Here is a 17,419-nt window from a genome sequence, read left to right as displayed (position 1 = left end):
CTAGGGTGCTCTGTGCATCCCCTCCTCCAGTCCTGACCCTGTGGCACCTGTCTTCTGCTGAGGTCCAGCCTCACACAGGCAGGGTACAACCAGCCCATGCACAGAAGGGCATCTGTGGAGTCCCGCCAAAAGAAAAGAATCTCTATTTCCCTAATCCATGTCATACTCCTTCTCCATATACCAGTTTTGTGAGAATTCAAACATATTATCCTGCATGGCTTGTTTCTAGTCGTTTGTTTGCTTTAAATGAAACTTTCCAGGTCATTTGAAAGGAGGGCTAATTCCTGTACCTCCCTACCCCAACCCCAATTAAGGTTTCTAGTTTCCATGTAAACCACAAATAAACTTCCCTTTTTGACCTGTAAATTTGGGTTTCCTGATGTAGATTCTTATAGCCCTTTCCACTTTCTTTTTCCTTCATGTAACAGAGCAAGTAGAAAAAGCTATGATAGCAAGACTGTCAGCCTTTGGAATTTCCCATAGGTTTTAGCATAATGTTTTATACTTTGCACTTAAAATGAAAAATAAGTAAATCAATAAAACCCTATGCACACAGATATGAAGAAATATGAATCAGCTGATGGGTGAGACAGGCTTTTTTGAGAGAGCTGAGCCACATAGTGAATTAAGGGAGCGACTCAGAGTCTTTTACCATCTGAATGGAGGTGGACACTGTGGGGCTTGTAAAAATCCCTAATCCACAATCCCATGAAATGGACCTAAAAAGCACAATTTCTCTATGTTTATTAAGTTGGGAATAGAAAGGACTTAATTTTTGCTATGGCCTAACCCAATGGATCACTATAAAGCAATAGTTTGCTAACTTGTCTAATCATCAGAATCACCTGAGAGACTTCATAAAAACAAGGACCTCAGGTCTCCCTCCAGGCCTCCTGGATCAGAATATACAAGAGGAAGCCTCGATATCTGGGTTCTCTTTAATTTCCCAGACATTGCTGTTGATCAGTCAGATTTAAGGGCCACTGTTACGAAAATTTTCCATTTCTCTACATTACATTCTTCAGGGGTGGTGAGTATATGACACAGAAGCCACCATTCTTCTCTCCTGATCCCATGACAGACATCACTAATAGATAACTACAGCCTTGGATGCTGAGCTCCCAGGTGGTCTCAAAATCCAACTCAATAAAGCACTTCAAGAGCCACTAGCAATCAGAATCAGCACAAAAGCTAGTAACTCATATGCCACCACAGCTCTATGAGATTACAGCCAGTGCTTAGAAGGAGAGCATTGAACCAAAAATCTAAACTCAAAATCCGTAAATACACACACATGGCATACACTGTCATGCCTTATCATTTGCTGACTTCCGAGCAAGCATGTTAGAGTAGAATCCTCCCTGATCTAGAAAAAGGTTCATCACCACCATCAACCTTCTAAAGGTTCTCCCACAAGATGCAGGAGACCAACCAACGGGTCTCTCTCCAACCCTTTTCATTCTTCCCGCCCCTCCCTACGGTACCTGAACATACAGGAGTTTTATTCTGCACAGAAGAGCCACTGATGGGCTTCCCATCCGGGGTGACACACCAGCAGTACCCAGTGTAAGTATGGCACTGCACCTGTTCAGGGAAGTGAAAAGGGAAGAAAACCATAAGTCTCGGTCACAATATCAAGACTCATCTCCAACCCCTTTCAAAGCATCACCCATAGGGTGAAAGAGCATCTTCCACCTCTCATCCCCACATCTGTCTCCAGAGTGTCTCTCATGGGTGGTCCAGTCAGTGAACAGCACTGGGTACATGGTTGCTGTGGGACTCCCATGCAAACGACAGCATTTTACCCGCTTCTCTCTTATTCCTCTTCACACTTAATACCTGTATTATACTGTGTTTTTCCTGAGATGTTTCTCACCAATACCTGTACATTTGTTTTCTCTAGCACTGGCATACGCTCCCATCCAACTGTAAAAAATTCTAACCCACCCTATTTTTGAGACACAGTTTCACTCTGTCACCCAGGCTGGAGTGCAGTGGCATGATCTCAGCTCACTGCACCCTCTGCCTCCTGGATTCAAGCCATTCTCCTGCCTCAGCCTCCCAAGTAGGATTACAAGCGTGCACCACCACACCCGGCTGATTTTTGTATTTTTAGTAGAAATGGGTTTCGCCATGTTAGCCAGGGTAGTCTTGAAGTCCTCACCTCAAGTGATTCACCTGCCTCGGCCTCCCAAAGTACTGGGATTACAGGCGTGAGCCACCGCACCCAGTCAAAAATTCTAATCCTTGAACTAATTTGGCAAGTACAAGTTGGAATGACACCACTGCAGATTGAAATGACATTTCTTTAACAAGCAGAGACAAGTGGTAAGCTTTTCTTCTTTGTCTAGCTTCTCCTAGCATCCATTCATAGATCAGCTTGCCTATTGATCTTGTGACTGTCTTGAGATGAGGGCACACATGATGGGACTAAGGCAAGGGTAAAACCTGCAGGTTTTATTTCTAGATGCCCCACTGCACCACTGTGTGATCTTCCTCAAGCCTCCAAGATCAGGTCTGCCTGCCAGGGAATAGCAAAAAGGAATGAGGCTTTTTTCATCCTTCAGGGTAGCTCTTCTTTCTCTTCCAGTAGCTGTCACCCTACCCACCGCCTCCCGCCCCACCCCACTATCCTGCTTTCAATCTGGAGTTCCTAAACACACATTAAGGCCTACTTCCCTGCTTAGAATCCTTCAGTGATTCGCGTTGGGATCTAGGATAGAGATGAAACTCATTGGTATGCACAAGGTCCTCTGTGATCTGCCTCCATCTATTCCCGTAGCCTCATTTCATGCCCATGTCCCAGCACACACCCTCCACTCTGGCCACAGAACCCTCTGATGCTCCCAAACACATTCTAGTTTCTCCTGATTCTGAGCCTTTGTTTGCTCCAACCATTCCATTTGTCTGGAATGCCCTTCCCCAACCCATCTCCCACCCACTCCTAATCCCTCGTATTCCCCTCCTCCTTTGTGATACACCTCCTCAAAGCAGTCCCAGCCTCCCCTGCCTCCTTCCTCTGATCCTCCCACACACCCTGGGGCCCCCAAAATCACAGCCTTTATCACTGTGAGCTCTAGCTGTTGATTCATCCAGTCCATTCCCCCCTCTCAAGATCGTGACCTCAGGGACTGCATGCTAGTTATTTCTACATTCCCAGAACCTAACATAATGCCTGACATTCATTGTAGGTGATTGATGGGTTGAATAAAGGCATCCATTATCATATTTTCTCAATTCTTGGTCTCCATCAATTATAAAAATGCAATGTCAATTTAAACAACCCCACTACATTAAATGTAGATCTCAATTACAAGACGTGTGCCAATTGCAAAGATATTAAGGTGTGAAGAAAATGTGCTTCTTGAAATCAAGGACATATTGAAATCAAGGCTAGACAGTAATAGCATACAAATTGAGTGGTAAGGGATGGAAGGGAGCAGTGAGAGGAGACATCTGACAGCCTTGGTGAAATCCAAAAGTTATCACAAAGGCAGAAAAGCTGTAGAAAGGCTTCTGCTCTCGTGTGGGCACCAAACACCATCATTTTCCCCAAGATAAGTTGTTTCGCTATGGACCTATCGACAGAAATCAAGGATAAGACAAGATAGGGGGAACCTTGTTCCTACCACGAAGGTGCATGCTGTATAAATGAGGCACTTCCCGCAGCTCCTGCATCTGAGACCCTGCTCGGGTCTTCTGGTCAATGCCTTTACCCCAGTACCATGTCCCACGCCCACTTCATCTCATGGCCATGGTTGCTACCCAAAATGTTCATCCAAGAGCAATATCTTGGGGTCAGGTCAACGCTAATTTCTGAGGAGCCTTAATGGTGGAATGGAAAAAAATCCAGATAGACCTGGATTTGAATCCTGGTCCAGCCAGTTATGAACTAGATACATCGCTCAGCTCTTTGAGCCCATCTATAAAATGGGGATAACAACGTGAAACCTGAAGGTAAGGAAGTCCATTGTCTGGCACCCAGCGAAGGCTGGATATGGAGTGGCGGTGGTGAGGATTGTTCCCAGCTATGCCAGAAATGCCTGGCAAGCTGGCCTTTTCCAGGGCCAGATCTCCTCTAGTAACCTCCACAGACTTGGGTGGGAAATGCTGCTGGAAATGTGGAGTTGATCCCTTCAGACTCCATCCACCCTACAGGGGATATTTCCTAAAGACAGTTCCTTGCCAGTGGCAGCAATTTAATGGAGCCTGGCAGGCTGCTCTCTCCTCCTTGGCCAATAATCACCTCTGGGGAAACATGTCCCAGGAGCTGAATGGCCACGCTGACTCACTCCCAGGGCCCTTGACTCCCATGGCCAAGGTAGGCCTCTGTCTCCATGAGGACTGTGCCCTCAAGTCCATCGCCCGAGGCTGTGTCTCTGGCCCAGTGCTGTGCTGCGGGAGCCAGGCACTGCAGTTAAGCAGGCTGCAGAGAACGGGCTGGTTCAAAAGCTGCCTCCTCTCAAGCATGCACAGAGTGCCAGCAAAGGCTAGTGGGGACAGAAGCAAATTCATGAGTAAGAGGCTAAGCCCAAAGCTTTGTTTCTGGGGATATAATCTGACCTGTGGGCTCAGAGGGTCCCAAGGGCCACATTCTCACTGAGTGTGCCCATTGTATCCCAGTGGGCACATGAACACTGTCTCCCAGCTCCCGGCTGGCCCAGAGGCCCAAACACAGCTCCTTTCTCCCCAGAGCCCTCAGCATTTTTCTCAGTCCAGGCTCCAAAGTAGAGAGCCCAGATTACAAAATCCCAGGCTGGGAGCTCCTTCCAAGTCCTATAAAACTGAAATCAAATGAGGAATTGTTGCCATGTGCCTGTGAGGGCTGTGGTAAACAATAATGGCACACCTACCCCAGGTGTGCCGCAGGTGTGGGGACAGCCATGGGCAAAGGGTGGCACAGAAGACCCGAGCAAGGTCTCAGATCCAGGAGCTGAGGGAAGTGGCCGAGCACAAGCTCTTAGCTGAAGGAGCCCCGAGTGAATCAGCCCATGATTCCACAATGAGAGGTTGTTTCTAAGTTGTCTAGGGAGTTTTCAAGGTGACTTCTTGCAGAAAAAGAAGTTACATGGAGACAGTCTGCAGCCGGCCTTCCAGCACCTCCCAGCTCCGCCACTTAACTCCTTCTGCAGCCTTGAAAAGCTTTTCAATCACACTAAGCCTCGGTCTGTCTGTATCTTTTTAAAAAGGGAAGATAATCATGACAATAATACTTATCTTAGTTGTTAAGAGAATTCAATTTGATAATGTAAATAAAACACTTAGCTCACAGGGTAAGTGCCCAGTTAACTTTCAGCTATTTATTTTTATTATCATTGTGTTATATTTTAGCAAACTATCTGTACACTCAAAAATGCCAGAGCCAGATTATCTGATGAGGACAAAAGAACATCCTATTCTGAGCAGCCTGAGGGGAAGTGGCAGTCTAAAGTCAGCAAAACGTTTGCAAAGGTTTGGGTGCAAGAAGGAGATGTTTGTTTTCACATAGAAATAGTTCTATTGCCAGCAGAGGAGAGAAACGTTTCTTGCAGAAAAGCGATCAGGGTGTAAATTCTTTGAATTGATGGTTTCTATATACATGATCAAGATGTAAACTCTACCTGGCTTAGCTTCCTCCCTTGCAGATTTATCCTTTTAAATTAATAAGTAATACCCTTCCTTTTTCCCTAAGAGCCTCAAGTTGGTCAACTTTTAGACTTAATCTCAGAAAACCCAGGGCCAAGAGGATCCATGAGGCAATTGGCTATTTCAAATATCTCCCTGTGCAGTTCTCAAAACTCATGGTTGTTCTGGCCCAAAAGGTACAGATACAAACAGTGAAATCTGCTCCTATCCCACTCCGAAGCATCCTAGGAAGGCTGAAGTGTCAACAGATGGCTCCTCCTTAAGGGACAAAAAGTGTTTACTCATCAACCTAAGTGAGGTTACCTTCTGCTTATATTGCAACTGTACGGTAGAATGTAACCAGGGGGAGCGGGGCCAGGTGCGGTGGCTCATGCCTGTAATTCCAGAACTTTGGGAGGCCGAGGCAGGCAGATCACTGGAGATCAGGAGTTCGAGACCAGCCTGGCCAACATGGTGAAACCCCGTCTCTACTAAAAATACAAAAATTAGTAGGCGTGGCGGCAGATGCCTGTAATCCCAGCTACTCGGGAGGCCGAAGCAGGATAATTGCTTGAAGCCACGAGTTGGAGGTTCCAGTGAGCCAAGATCACACCCCTGCACTCTAGCCTGGGCAATAAAGTGAGATTCCGTCTCCAAAAAAAAGAATGTAACTAGGGGTCTCAAAGGTCCTTTAAGGCAGTGTGTTCCTAGATAAGTAAGTTTCATCTCTGCCTCATACACTTTAATATTTTTGGCAAGAAGCCCTTTACATAAACAGCCTAGTGGTATATTTCAGGCCAACCCCCATCCAGATAAAGACAGATCTGAATTATTTTAATCCTGCTAATCTTCAACATTAGCCCAAATTCTGAACACCTGGAAGGATGTGGCAGGCTACCACTCCCAACAAGGCAGGTGAGCAACCAATGAGCAGAGAAACCTCAGCTCCTGGGGGTAAAGCAAGTCAGGGAGCAAAGGGGAAGAAAGCAAAGAGAGAAATGGGGCCGACAGATGAACAACACATATAGACAACTATCACCCGCAGGTGCCATGTCCAACGCAAAAAATACCACCTTCCACTTTCATGATGGCTTCTCAGTCACCATCAAAGGTCTATGCATTATCTCACTTGGGCCTCAAAGCCACCCTGTGTGCAAATCTTTTATAGGAGAGGTACAGAGAGCAGAAGTTATTTGTTCAAAGCTAGTTAATAACAGCACAGGACATTGGAATCCCAATATCCAAGCAATCATAAAATTTCAGAACTGATGGACTGGAAAAAGCCTTAGAGGTCACCAATCTAACCCAAACACTTCAAAAATGAGGAAACTGAGGCCCAGAGACAGAGTAGTAGTTGGCTCCCAGTACCTTGTCCCGGCAAGATGGAAAGCTCTCAGACCTCGAGGAAGGAGGAAGAGACAGGAAGTGACTGAGTCTCTTTGAGCCTTGTAATTTTCTGGAAAATAGAACTCTTTGGGGTCATGTAAATATGCCCACCAGGGAAGCAGCTGGAAGAGAGTCTTCTGCTGCCGTTTCAATGAGAGGCTTTTCTGGAGTAGCATTGGCGCCTCCACCTGCTGCGGGCTGCCCTGCTTCCCCTGGGATGTTCTCTGGTGGTTTCTATGGCAGGGGTGAGGCCTCACCTCCCCGACCCGCTTCTTTGTTGCTTGTTCTTTCACTCTCCTACCAATCACCCCTGCTTTCCTAGGAAACCAGAGAGGAAACCAGTCTCTCTGCAGGTGCCCACTTTCTTCTCTTTTCTCCAGAAATGTGAGGCTGCTGTTCTCTCCAATTTGATACACTGATGAATGAATGCAGCTTGTGTTCTGTGAGGTGTGAATAGAAATAATGAGGGATAAAGGTGTCCTCTGGCCAAATAACTTTGGAAATATTGGGTTAAACAAAGTTAAAAGATTTCTTTACTGCAGAACTTGTCCTAGCTTTACATCAATTAATGATTTATCCCTAAGAGGAAGATACCATTTGCAGCAATTCCTAAACTTATTAAACTAGGGGACTGATACAGTTTGGATGCATGTCCCCACCCAAATCTCATGTTGAAATGTAATCCCCAACGTGGGAGGTGGGGCCTGTTGGGAGGTGACTGGATCATCGGGCTGGGTTTCTCATGAATGTTTAGCACCACCCCCTTGGTTTTCACGATAGTGAGTGAGTTCTTGTGAGATCTGGTCGTTTAAAAGTGTGTGGCACCTCCCCTCCCTCTATCCTGCTCCTGCTCCTGCTCTGGCCATGTGATTTGCCTGCTTCCCCTTCCCCTTCCGCCATGATTGTAAGTTTCCTGAGGCCTTTCCAGAAGCGGAGTAGATGCCAGCATCATGCTTCCTGTACAGCCTGCAGAACTGTGAGCCAATTAAACCCCTTTTCTTTATAAATTACCCAGTCTCCAGTATTTCTTTATAGCAATGCAAGAATGGACAAATGCAGGGACCCTCCCCTAACTTTTACACAGGGAGCATTGGACAGGACAAGTGTTCTCTGAAACGTGCTTGGGGTCAAGGGAAAAAGCAGTATAATGAATTACAAGGCCTTGCTGTATTTTTTCACTTTGTCCCATCCTACTTTTTTGCAGTCTAGATATCAGGCTCTCAGTTCACTATGCTTGAAATAATTTCCTTCCGATGACAACCCCTCCTCTCTTTTTGTAATGCTTTGTCAAGCTATGTATTTGCTAAGAAATCCATCCTGAATTGCCTCAGAACTTCAAGGACAACTGGGATCCCATGGAAGGCACAGTGCCTTCTCACCCTGTGGCTTCATTTCTCCCCATCTGTCTCTTTGTGCTTCTTTTGCAAAATAGAAATAATGAACCATATGCAATGGGACAGGCTTCATTCAGCATGCCTGGTAGCAACTACAAAACATGTAATGAAAGGACTGCTGTCATGTATATGAACATTTCCTAGTGGAAAAAGGTTAAACTACAAGTAAAAGGAATGTGAGTATTTTTCTAACTCTCTTTTGGCAGTGAGAGTATGAGACTGTTTTTTCTTTTTAACCTGCCCATTACTCCAAATCGGTTAGCAGGGTTTTTGGATTAAGCTAATGCGCAGTGAAATTTAAACATCTTGCTGTTGGTCCTACTGATGGCTTCATGTCAGAGCAGTATTTTCAGCTGCTCTGTTTTCCTTTCGGCTGCATTCCCTGTAGGATGTCTGAGCAGTTGTGGTTTTCCATGGGTGCCATGGGCTCTGGCTGGAAGACTGATCACCTGAGATGGCCACTTATGTCCCCACCCCCAAGAACATCTCTCTCCATCAGAATCTGAGGGAGAAGATTGTTTATTGGGTATGGATGAGAGTCATCTGGAGGGCTTATGAAAACATTGCTGGGCCTCACCCACAGAGCTTCTGCATTCATTGAGTCTGGAGTCATCTGGAGCATTTGCATTTCTAACAGGTTCTCTGGCGATGCTCTTGCTGCTGGGTCCAGGGACCACACTTCATGAGCCACTGTGTCAAAGGAGCATCCCACCCTCTTTCTGGCATTTATCATGAAATACTCAAGAAACAAGTACTTTTCTACGTGAGAATTTGGGAACAAGGGGCCTTGTGACCCTATTTGTTTCCAAAGCTTTTATATTCCCAATGTTTTAATGACATGGTATTTTAATGCATGAATCTAGTGATTGCAGTATTAAATCTTCTGGGTGATTTCACACATGGACAAGAGTTTGACTGCAGTGAGAAGTGGTTAAGGGGGAGAGAAGGAAGGGATGGTGTAATTCTTTTGGTCTGTCTAGCATGAGCTGTCCTTTCCTCAGTTTGAAATAGGTTATCGCACAAATCTTCTCCTCATCTTTAGTCAGGTTTGGCTGAGAAGCAACAGGAGTAGAAGGGAAAACATGGTTTTGGAGACAAAAAGACCTCAGTGTAAATACCATCTCCACTACTAGCTGTGTGACTTCAGCAAAGTCACTTAACCTCTCTGAGCCTATCTATGAAACAGGATTCATGGTACCACCTTGAAGATTATTAAGAAGACAAAATGAGACAAGATATATAAAGCATCTAAAACAGTGTAGATATAGGATATGTGCTTAGCACATGCTGATTTTATCCTTTTCCCCTACCTTTTGCAGAGGATCTAGGCCAGGGGTGTCCAATCTTTTGGCTTCCCTGGGCCACACTGGAAGAAGAACTGTCTTGGGGTACATATAAAATACACTAACACTAACAATAGCTGATGAGCTTAAAAAAAAATCTCATAATGTTTTAAGAAGGTTTACGAATTTGTGTTGGGCCTCATTCAAAGCGATCCTGGGCTGCATGTGGCCTGCGGGCCATGGGATGGGCAAGCTTAATCTAGGCCATAGCCTGAAAGCACTGCTATTCTTATTGACTGTAGACATTGTCTCCCACTTTATGCCAAGTCTAGGGAGGATTGCCTGTTGGGGAATGAAGAATTTTTCCTTTAAGAGTATTTACCTCATCTGCCAGAATTTAAGAGGAGATGCAGGAAAGGAAGCTAATCCTTCAATTTCAAATCCTCCTAAATATGGGAGTCTTTGTCAACTGCATTTTTTATGAGTTGATGGTGTGATATGGCTGCCAACATGGCATTAGTTAGGAGTGGTGTGTTTAGAACAAGAGATGGCCTTGTTCTTCCCCAGCCTGCTCATGACCACATCTGAAATCTTGTGTCCAGTGTGAGGAAGGATGCTATAAGGAAGGCCCTATAAGAAGGGCCTTGGCAAATTAGACTCAGAAGAAGGAGGCCAGATGGAAAGATATATAAATCCCTATGATATGGGAATGAGTGCTAGAACTAAGGATTTCTGCCAGGGGAAATAAATTGTTGGCTGAAAGAGAAGATTTCATAAGGATATAATGGTGCTCATCTTCAAGTCTTTCTGTGGATTCTATAATTCCCATAGCTAGAACTGAAGTCATCTCTTGGAAGTTATAGGAAGACAGCTCTCAAGTCAAGGTAAAGAGGACTTTCCAAAAAAATTGTCCCAAAATTCACTATGGATTTTTTCATTGTGGGAATAAGCTTCCTGTCTCTGAGAGCAATTGAGCAGAAGGTGGAAGACTACTTGGGTAGAGACTGTAAGTGGAGCGTGAGCCCTGGATTGGAGTGGGGTAGGTAGAGGAAGAAGATAAACCAGATGTCTCTGAGGTCCTCTTTAATCCAGAAGGTCCATAATTCCACAACCCTGCTGTAAGGTGAACTTTTGCTCCTGAAGAGTAGGGAGGAGATTTATAAACTAGTACCTAATTGTCAGTGTTAAGACCACCAATCCAATTATATGGTGAAGAATATTTTTCGTATTTTCCAAAAAGTTTGAACAGCATCCCCCACAAAGGACATATAAAGACATTTGGAACACCCGAGTGTTAGGGCTCCGGGGACCCAAGAAACTTCACTGTCTTCACTCCTGTTCCTCTGTCTGGTGCCTAGAATGGTCCAGGTTTTGTAAACAGCAAATATGATACCTCTTGTTCCTTTAATTTTATTTCTATCTTGGGGGTTAAGTATCAAATATATTTTTATGTTTAAAAAGTACATAAGAAGAAAGTCCCTCATAAATAGGAGCATTTATTCAGATGAGAACTGTGAGAACGCTGGCTGGTGGGGAAGACAAAAGTGGCCTGCAGGAGTGGAGCCTTTCCTTGTTCTCCTGTCTGACTTCACTTTTAATAAAACTTTTCTGTCTTCACACCTCCCACCTGAGTTCCTATTATTCTTCCCTATTTTGACATGAAAAAAAATTCTGATCCCTTCAATTTTGCAGAAGAGTTTAGTTGACTGACCTGCCGGGTCACCTCCCGGCATGTTACGTGCACTCACAGAGCAGTGGCAAAAGCCCTAAATGTGTGTCTTAATGGCTCTGCCTGAAAGTTTCCTGAGTAAATGTCTGTTGTGGGCCTACTGTGTGCCTAGCCACCTGATTGGACATTAGCTCTTGTTTCATAAAATCCTAAAAAGTGGTGTTTTCCTCCTCAGAGATCAATTAAACCCCCTTCCCAATGTAGGAACACTCCCTCCTATCCCCATGGCACAGCTGATGGATATCCACTTGGTCTCTGCTTGCCCACTTTCCGGGATTGGAAGTTAAGTCCTCTTTGAGTCAGACATTCTGTCTGTGAGCTACTGTACTTGTCAAAAGTTCTTCCCTATTTCGAGTCAGAATCCTACTCTTTATATACTGTACTCAGTGATCCTGGGTCAGCTCTGTGGGACTACACTTAAAAGACTTATTATCATTCACAGCCAAAGGTTTGGATCTGGCTCTCAGGTATCCCTTTGGTCATCTTTTTATTATTATTATTATTATTATTATTATTATTATTTGAGAGTCTTGCTCTGTCACCCAGGCTGGAGTGCAGTGGCGCCAACTCGGCTCACTGCAATCTCCACCTCCCGGGTTCAAGCGATTCTCCTGCCTCAGCCTCCCAAGTAGCTGGGACTACAGACATGTACCACCACACCTGGCTAATTTTTTGTGTGTTTTTAGTGGAGACGGGGTTTCACCATGTTAGCCAGGCTGGTCTTGATCTCCTGACCTCAGGTGATTCACCCACCTCGGCCTCCCAAAGTGCTGGGATTACAGGCGTGCGCTACTGCACCCGGCCTAGTCATCTTTTTATCCATCCTTTGGTTGTTATCTCTGGCTCCATTGGATATTCCTCACATGACATCATTTCCCAACTTTACTCACCTGAGTCACCCTCCTGAATATGCCCTAGTCTGGCAACATCACTTTAAAAGATGGCAATGTCTCTTAGAGGGGCAGTGTGGAATCATGGTTAGGATCAAGAACTCTGGAGCCAGGGTACTCGGGTTTGAATACTGACTCTGCCACTTGCACACTGTGAGACCCTGGGCAAGCTACACAGCTTCTCTGTGGTTCAGTTTCCACATCAATAAAATGGGAATGTAACAGTGCTTATAGTGAGGACTGAATAACTTAACATGTGTCAGGCAAATATAAAACAGCCTGGCACCTTGTGTATAGGTTAAGAAAGTGGTGTTGTTGATGATGATGATTATCTAAAAAAGAAGAGCAGTTCCTTTAATTCCACCACTTTGGGAGGCCAAGGCGGGCAGATCTTGAGGTCAGCAAATCGAGACCATCTTGGCTAACACAGTGAAACCCCGTCTCTACTAAAAATACAAAAAATTAGCCGGGCGTGGTGGTGGGCACCTGTAGTCCCAGCTACTTGGGAGGCTGAGGCAGGAGAATGGCGTGAACCCAGGAGGTGGAGCTTGCAGTGAGCCAAGATCGCGCCACTACACTCCAGCCTGGGCGACAGAGCGAGACTCTGTCTCAAAAAAAAAAAAAAAAGAATACCAGAGAGAGTGACTGAAGCCTCCCATTACTGAGCCTCTCGTCTCCCACAGACAGCAGGAAAGCCAGAGCAGGAGGCTTCCATCTTTCCCTCCCTCCCTCCCAAGCACACTGCATTGCAGAAGAGCAGCTGCAGATACCGCCCAGAGCTCACTCCTTTCATTTCCACAATAGACAAATTGTAGGGACAGAATCACTAAGGGCTACAGGGAGCTCGGATGCCCAGCTGGGAGCACCCAAACCTTGCATGCTTATTCCAAAGCAAATGATGCCAGCCAATCTGAGAGAGGACTCACAGTGGCCATTCAGCTAGAAAACAGCCATTGAAGAGCAGGACAGAGCAGAGAGTGGGATAGGCGAGTCCCCAGAGAGCACAATGGAGACAGTGTTCTGAGCACAAAGCGTGCTCCATCCACCCTCATCTTATCACACATCCTTGCACCTGATGGGTGATGGGGGCATGGGGACCAGTTCTTCCATTGAAAACATGATAGTAGAGGCTCCCAACACGTGCAAGAGATTAGACCAGTCACTTCCTAGACAAGTCCTTCCTGCACATGAATGGGTCAGACCCTGCTCTTGCCATCACTGACAAAGTTAAAAATTAAATTTCATAACTGCATAACTGAGATTGTTCACTCACTGCAAATGATATGCCACCTTGACCTCCCACAGGAAGGCAAAAGTAAGGTGCCCTTGGGAAGCTGGCTACTGGCTGCTGCTCACGGGGGCTCCAGCTTCTACCTCTCCCAGATCTTGATGTGCTGAGAACCTTAATGCCCACAGAGGATACGCCACTGGGGGAGGGGCGGGAGGGACCAGCACAAGCCCACCGCTCTACTCCGAAAGGCAGTAGCATTTCTCCTCTACAGTTTCAAGGCTCCCTGTAACCCAGAGTTTCTAATTTGAAAAGGAATTCCCTTTCCTGCTTGTAGATTCAAAGAAGTATTGGCCTGTCAGAGACTGAAAGCTCTTAGGGATATACAATGCTCATCTTTGGTGATTCTAAAAAGTTTCCCACCCCCATTTGGTACCATTCTCTCCCAACCTTTCCCTTTTCTTACAAATATCATGCCAAGGGTACTGACATTGTCTCCAAACCTAGGACCACAGCACAGGCTACAGGTTCCTGTGCATTCCCCCTACTAGATGCTCTGCCTCGGTGAGTGGAGCCAGCATTAACCCCATACATGGGTGCAGAACAACCCTCATCTCACTGTCCAATTACAAAGAAAAAATAAGATTTCAAAACTTACTACAAGGTTATAGTAATCAGGAGAGTGTGGCACTGGCATAGGACTAGACATATAGATTAAGGAATAGAATTGAGAATCCAGAAATAAGCTTATTTTTGACGAGAGGACCAAGACAATTCAAGATGGAAAAATAGTCTTTTCAACAAGTAGTCCTGAGACAACCGAATATACACATGAAAAGGAATGAAGTTATAAGAAATAAAAGAGAAAAAAAGATAAATTGAACTTCAAAACTAAAGCTTTTTGGCCAGGTGCAGTGGCTCACGCCTGTAATCCCAGCACTTTCGGAGGCCAAGACAGGCAGATTGCTTGAGCTCAGGAGTTCAAGACCAGCCTGGGCAACATGACAAAACATCATCTCTACAAAAAACACAAAAATTAGCCCTGCATAGTGGCATGCACCTGTAGTCCCACCTACTCAAGAGGCTGAGGTGGGAGGATCGCTTGAGCCCAAGAGGCCGAGGTTGCAGTGAGCCAAGATGGTACCACCACACTCCAGCCTAGGTGACAGAGTGAGACCTTCTCTCAAAAAAAAAGAAAAGAAAAAAGAAAAAAAGAAGCTTTTGTGCTTCAAAGGAAATTATTGAGAACGTAAAAAGAACCCACAGGATGGGAGAAAATATTTGTGAATCATATATCTGATGAGTCTTGTACCTAATGCCCAGTGGCTCACGCCTGTACTCCCAGCACTGTGGGAGGCTAAGGCAGGCAGATTACTGAGGTCAGGAGTTTAAGACCAGCCTGGCCAACATGGTGAAACCCTGTCTCTAATATAAAAATACAAAAATTAGCCGGGCTTGGTGGCACGCGCTTATAATCCCAGCAATTCCAGAGGCTGAGTCAGGAGAATCACCTTAACACAGGAGGCAGAGGTTGCAGTGAGCCAAGATGGTGCCACTGCACTCCAGCCTGGGTGACAGAGTGAGTCAGACTCCATCTCAAATAAAAAAAAGAGAGAGAGAGAGAGTCTTGTATCTAGAATATATAAAGAGCTCTTGTAACTCAATAATGAAAAGATAAGTAACTGAATTAAGAAATGGGAAAAGGATCTGAGTAGACATTTCTCCAAAGATATAGAAATGGCCAAAAAGCACATGAAAAGATGCTTGACATCATTAGTCATTAGAGAAATGCAAATCCAAACACCATGAGATACCACTTCACACCCACTAGAAAAGATACTAATAAGAAAGATGGAAAATAACAAGTGTTGACAAGGATGTGGAGAAATTGGAACCTTCATACATTGCTGGTGGGAATGTAAAATGGTTCAGCTACCTTGGAAAACAGTCTGTCAGTTCCTCAAAAGCATAAACATAGTTACCATATGACCTAGCAATTCTACTCCTAGGTATATGCCAAGAGAATTGAAAACAGATAAACACAAAAAAATGTACACAAATGTTCACAATAGTACTATTTATAACAGCCAAAAAAATGGAAACAGGCCGGGAGTGGTGGCCCACACCTGTAATCCTTTGGGAGGCTGAGGTGGGCATATCACTTGAGCTCAGAAGTTCAAGAACAGCTTTGGCAACATGGCAAAACCCCATCTCTACCAAAAATACAAAAATTTAGCCAAGTGCGATGGTGCACACCTGTGGTCCCAGCTACTCAGGAGGCTGAGGTAGGAGGATCAATTGAGACCAGGAGGTAGAGGTTGTAGTGAGTCCAGATGATGCCACTGCACTCCAGCCTGGGCAACAGAGCGAGACCCCATCTCAAAAAATAATAAAAAAATAAAAATAAAAAATAGAAACAACCCAAATGTCCATCAGCTGATGAATGAATAAATAAAACAGGATATATATATATATATATACACACACAATAGAATATTGCTTGACAATAAAAAGGAATGAAGTACTGATTCATGCTACAACAAGGCTGAGCCTTGAAAACATTATGCTGATTAAACTAAGCCAGGCAGAAGGACCACATATTATTATTCCATTTGTATGAAATCTCCAGAATAAGCAAATCATAGAAATAGAAAGTAGATTAGTGGTTGCCAAGGACTGAGGAGAGAGGTAATGGGAAGTGAATGCTAATGCGTACAAGATTTCTTCTCGGGTGATAAAAATGTTCTGGTATTAGATAATGATGATGGTTACATAACTCTGTGAATTTACTAATAACCACTCAATAGCATATTTTAAAATGGTAACTTTTATGACGCACAAATTATATGTCAATACAGTTATTATTTTAAAGAATAAATAAAAACAGGTGGCTGGTCCACAGACCACAGTTTGCCAACCTCTGAACGAGTTCAACTCTTCCAGTTTACAGTTGAGCAAACCAAGAACCTAAAGATGAAGAAAACTGACATCTGCTAAGCAACAATTATGTGCTAAATAGAAGACATTTTGTATAAATTATCACTGTACATTAACTGGTTGTTTGGAACAAAAGCAATTCACTGAAAAACACACGTAAAACAAGTAGTAAGATGCTCTGGACACAGTAGATGTTCACACTGTAATAATAATATGTTTTTTGAGCATGTAACAAAAAAGGAAAAAGAAAAGCAATAAGTGCCCAACAGTGGGGTCCATTTACCATTTATACCATCTGTACATAAAGGATGGGCTTGAATTTTTGGCAGTATGACTGCTTTAAAAAAAAAAGCTGGCATTGTCCACAGACCAAAAGGCAGGAGGTCTTTATAAAGCAGGGCACCATCCACTAAACACACACAGAGCCCACTTTTTCTGCAGCATCCAAAGGGGCCAACTGTGGCTGAAGAAGCTTGGAAACATTCCAGCTCACAGATGCACCCCAAGTCTCAGTACTTCACCTAGAGGGTCCTCTACACCGTCTGAGAGAGCCACACTGTTGCTCTAGGCAATATCTATCCACATGAAGACAAAAAGGCCCTTGGCCCCTGAACTCCTATTAGACTCCCAGGTTCATCAAAGATAGGACAAACCCCTTCCACCCTATGAGGATGTTCAGCCTGCCAACGTTTCATCAGTCCAGGCCAACAAAGTTTCACAGTTCATGTCAAGCATCCAGACCTTCAGTACTTGCTGGGAACGTGAAAGAAGAAAAACCAGACAGTAAACCAAGGTGTTCCCAGGGCAAGCTAGTCACACAACTCGAGTCTACAGGGGTGACGTCAGGAAGATGCGGTTCTACACTGTGGGGCTGGGGAGCTAAAAAGGAACAATAAGATCTGCTTCATAGCTCAACCCCAGGCACTTAGGAAACAAGTGTGTATTTCCCTAGGTTTTAGGAAATACAA

General features: G+C 44.7%; 1 protein-coding gene across 4 annotated transcripts in view; it reads right to left on the bottom strand.

Moving 5' to 3' along the window:
- SMOC1 (SPARC related modular calcium binding 1) overlaps positions 1-17,419 on the bottom strand; it is a 149,333-nt gene that overhangs the window by 55,035 nt on the left and 76,879 nt on the right. For all 4 annotated transcript variants that reach the window (XM_008977824.4, XM_008977822.4, XM_008977823.4 and 1 more), the window contains exon 4: positions 1,485-1,584. In XM_008977824.4, the coding sequence (XP_008976072.1) occupies positions 1,485-1,584 (100 nt within the window). The remainder of the gene's footprint in view (positions 1-1,484; positions 1,585-17,419) is intronic.

The sequence above is a fragment of the Pan paniscus genome, chromosome 15 (assembly GCF_029289425.2).
Source record: "Pan paniscus chromosome 15, NHGRI_mPanPan1-v2.0_pri, whole genome shotgun sequence".
Taxonomy (NCBI): Eukaryota; Metazoa; Chordata; class Mammalia; order Primates; family Hominidae; genus Pan; species Pan paniscus.
The sequence above is the reverse complement of the archived record's forward strand: the minus strand, read 5'-3'. Positions and strand labels throughout refer to the sequence as shown.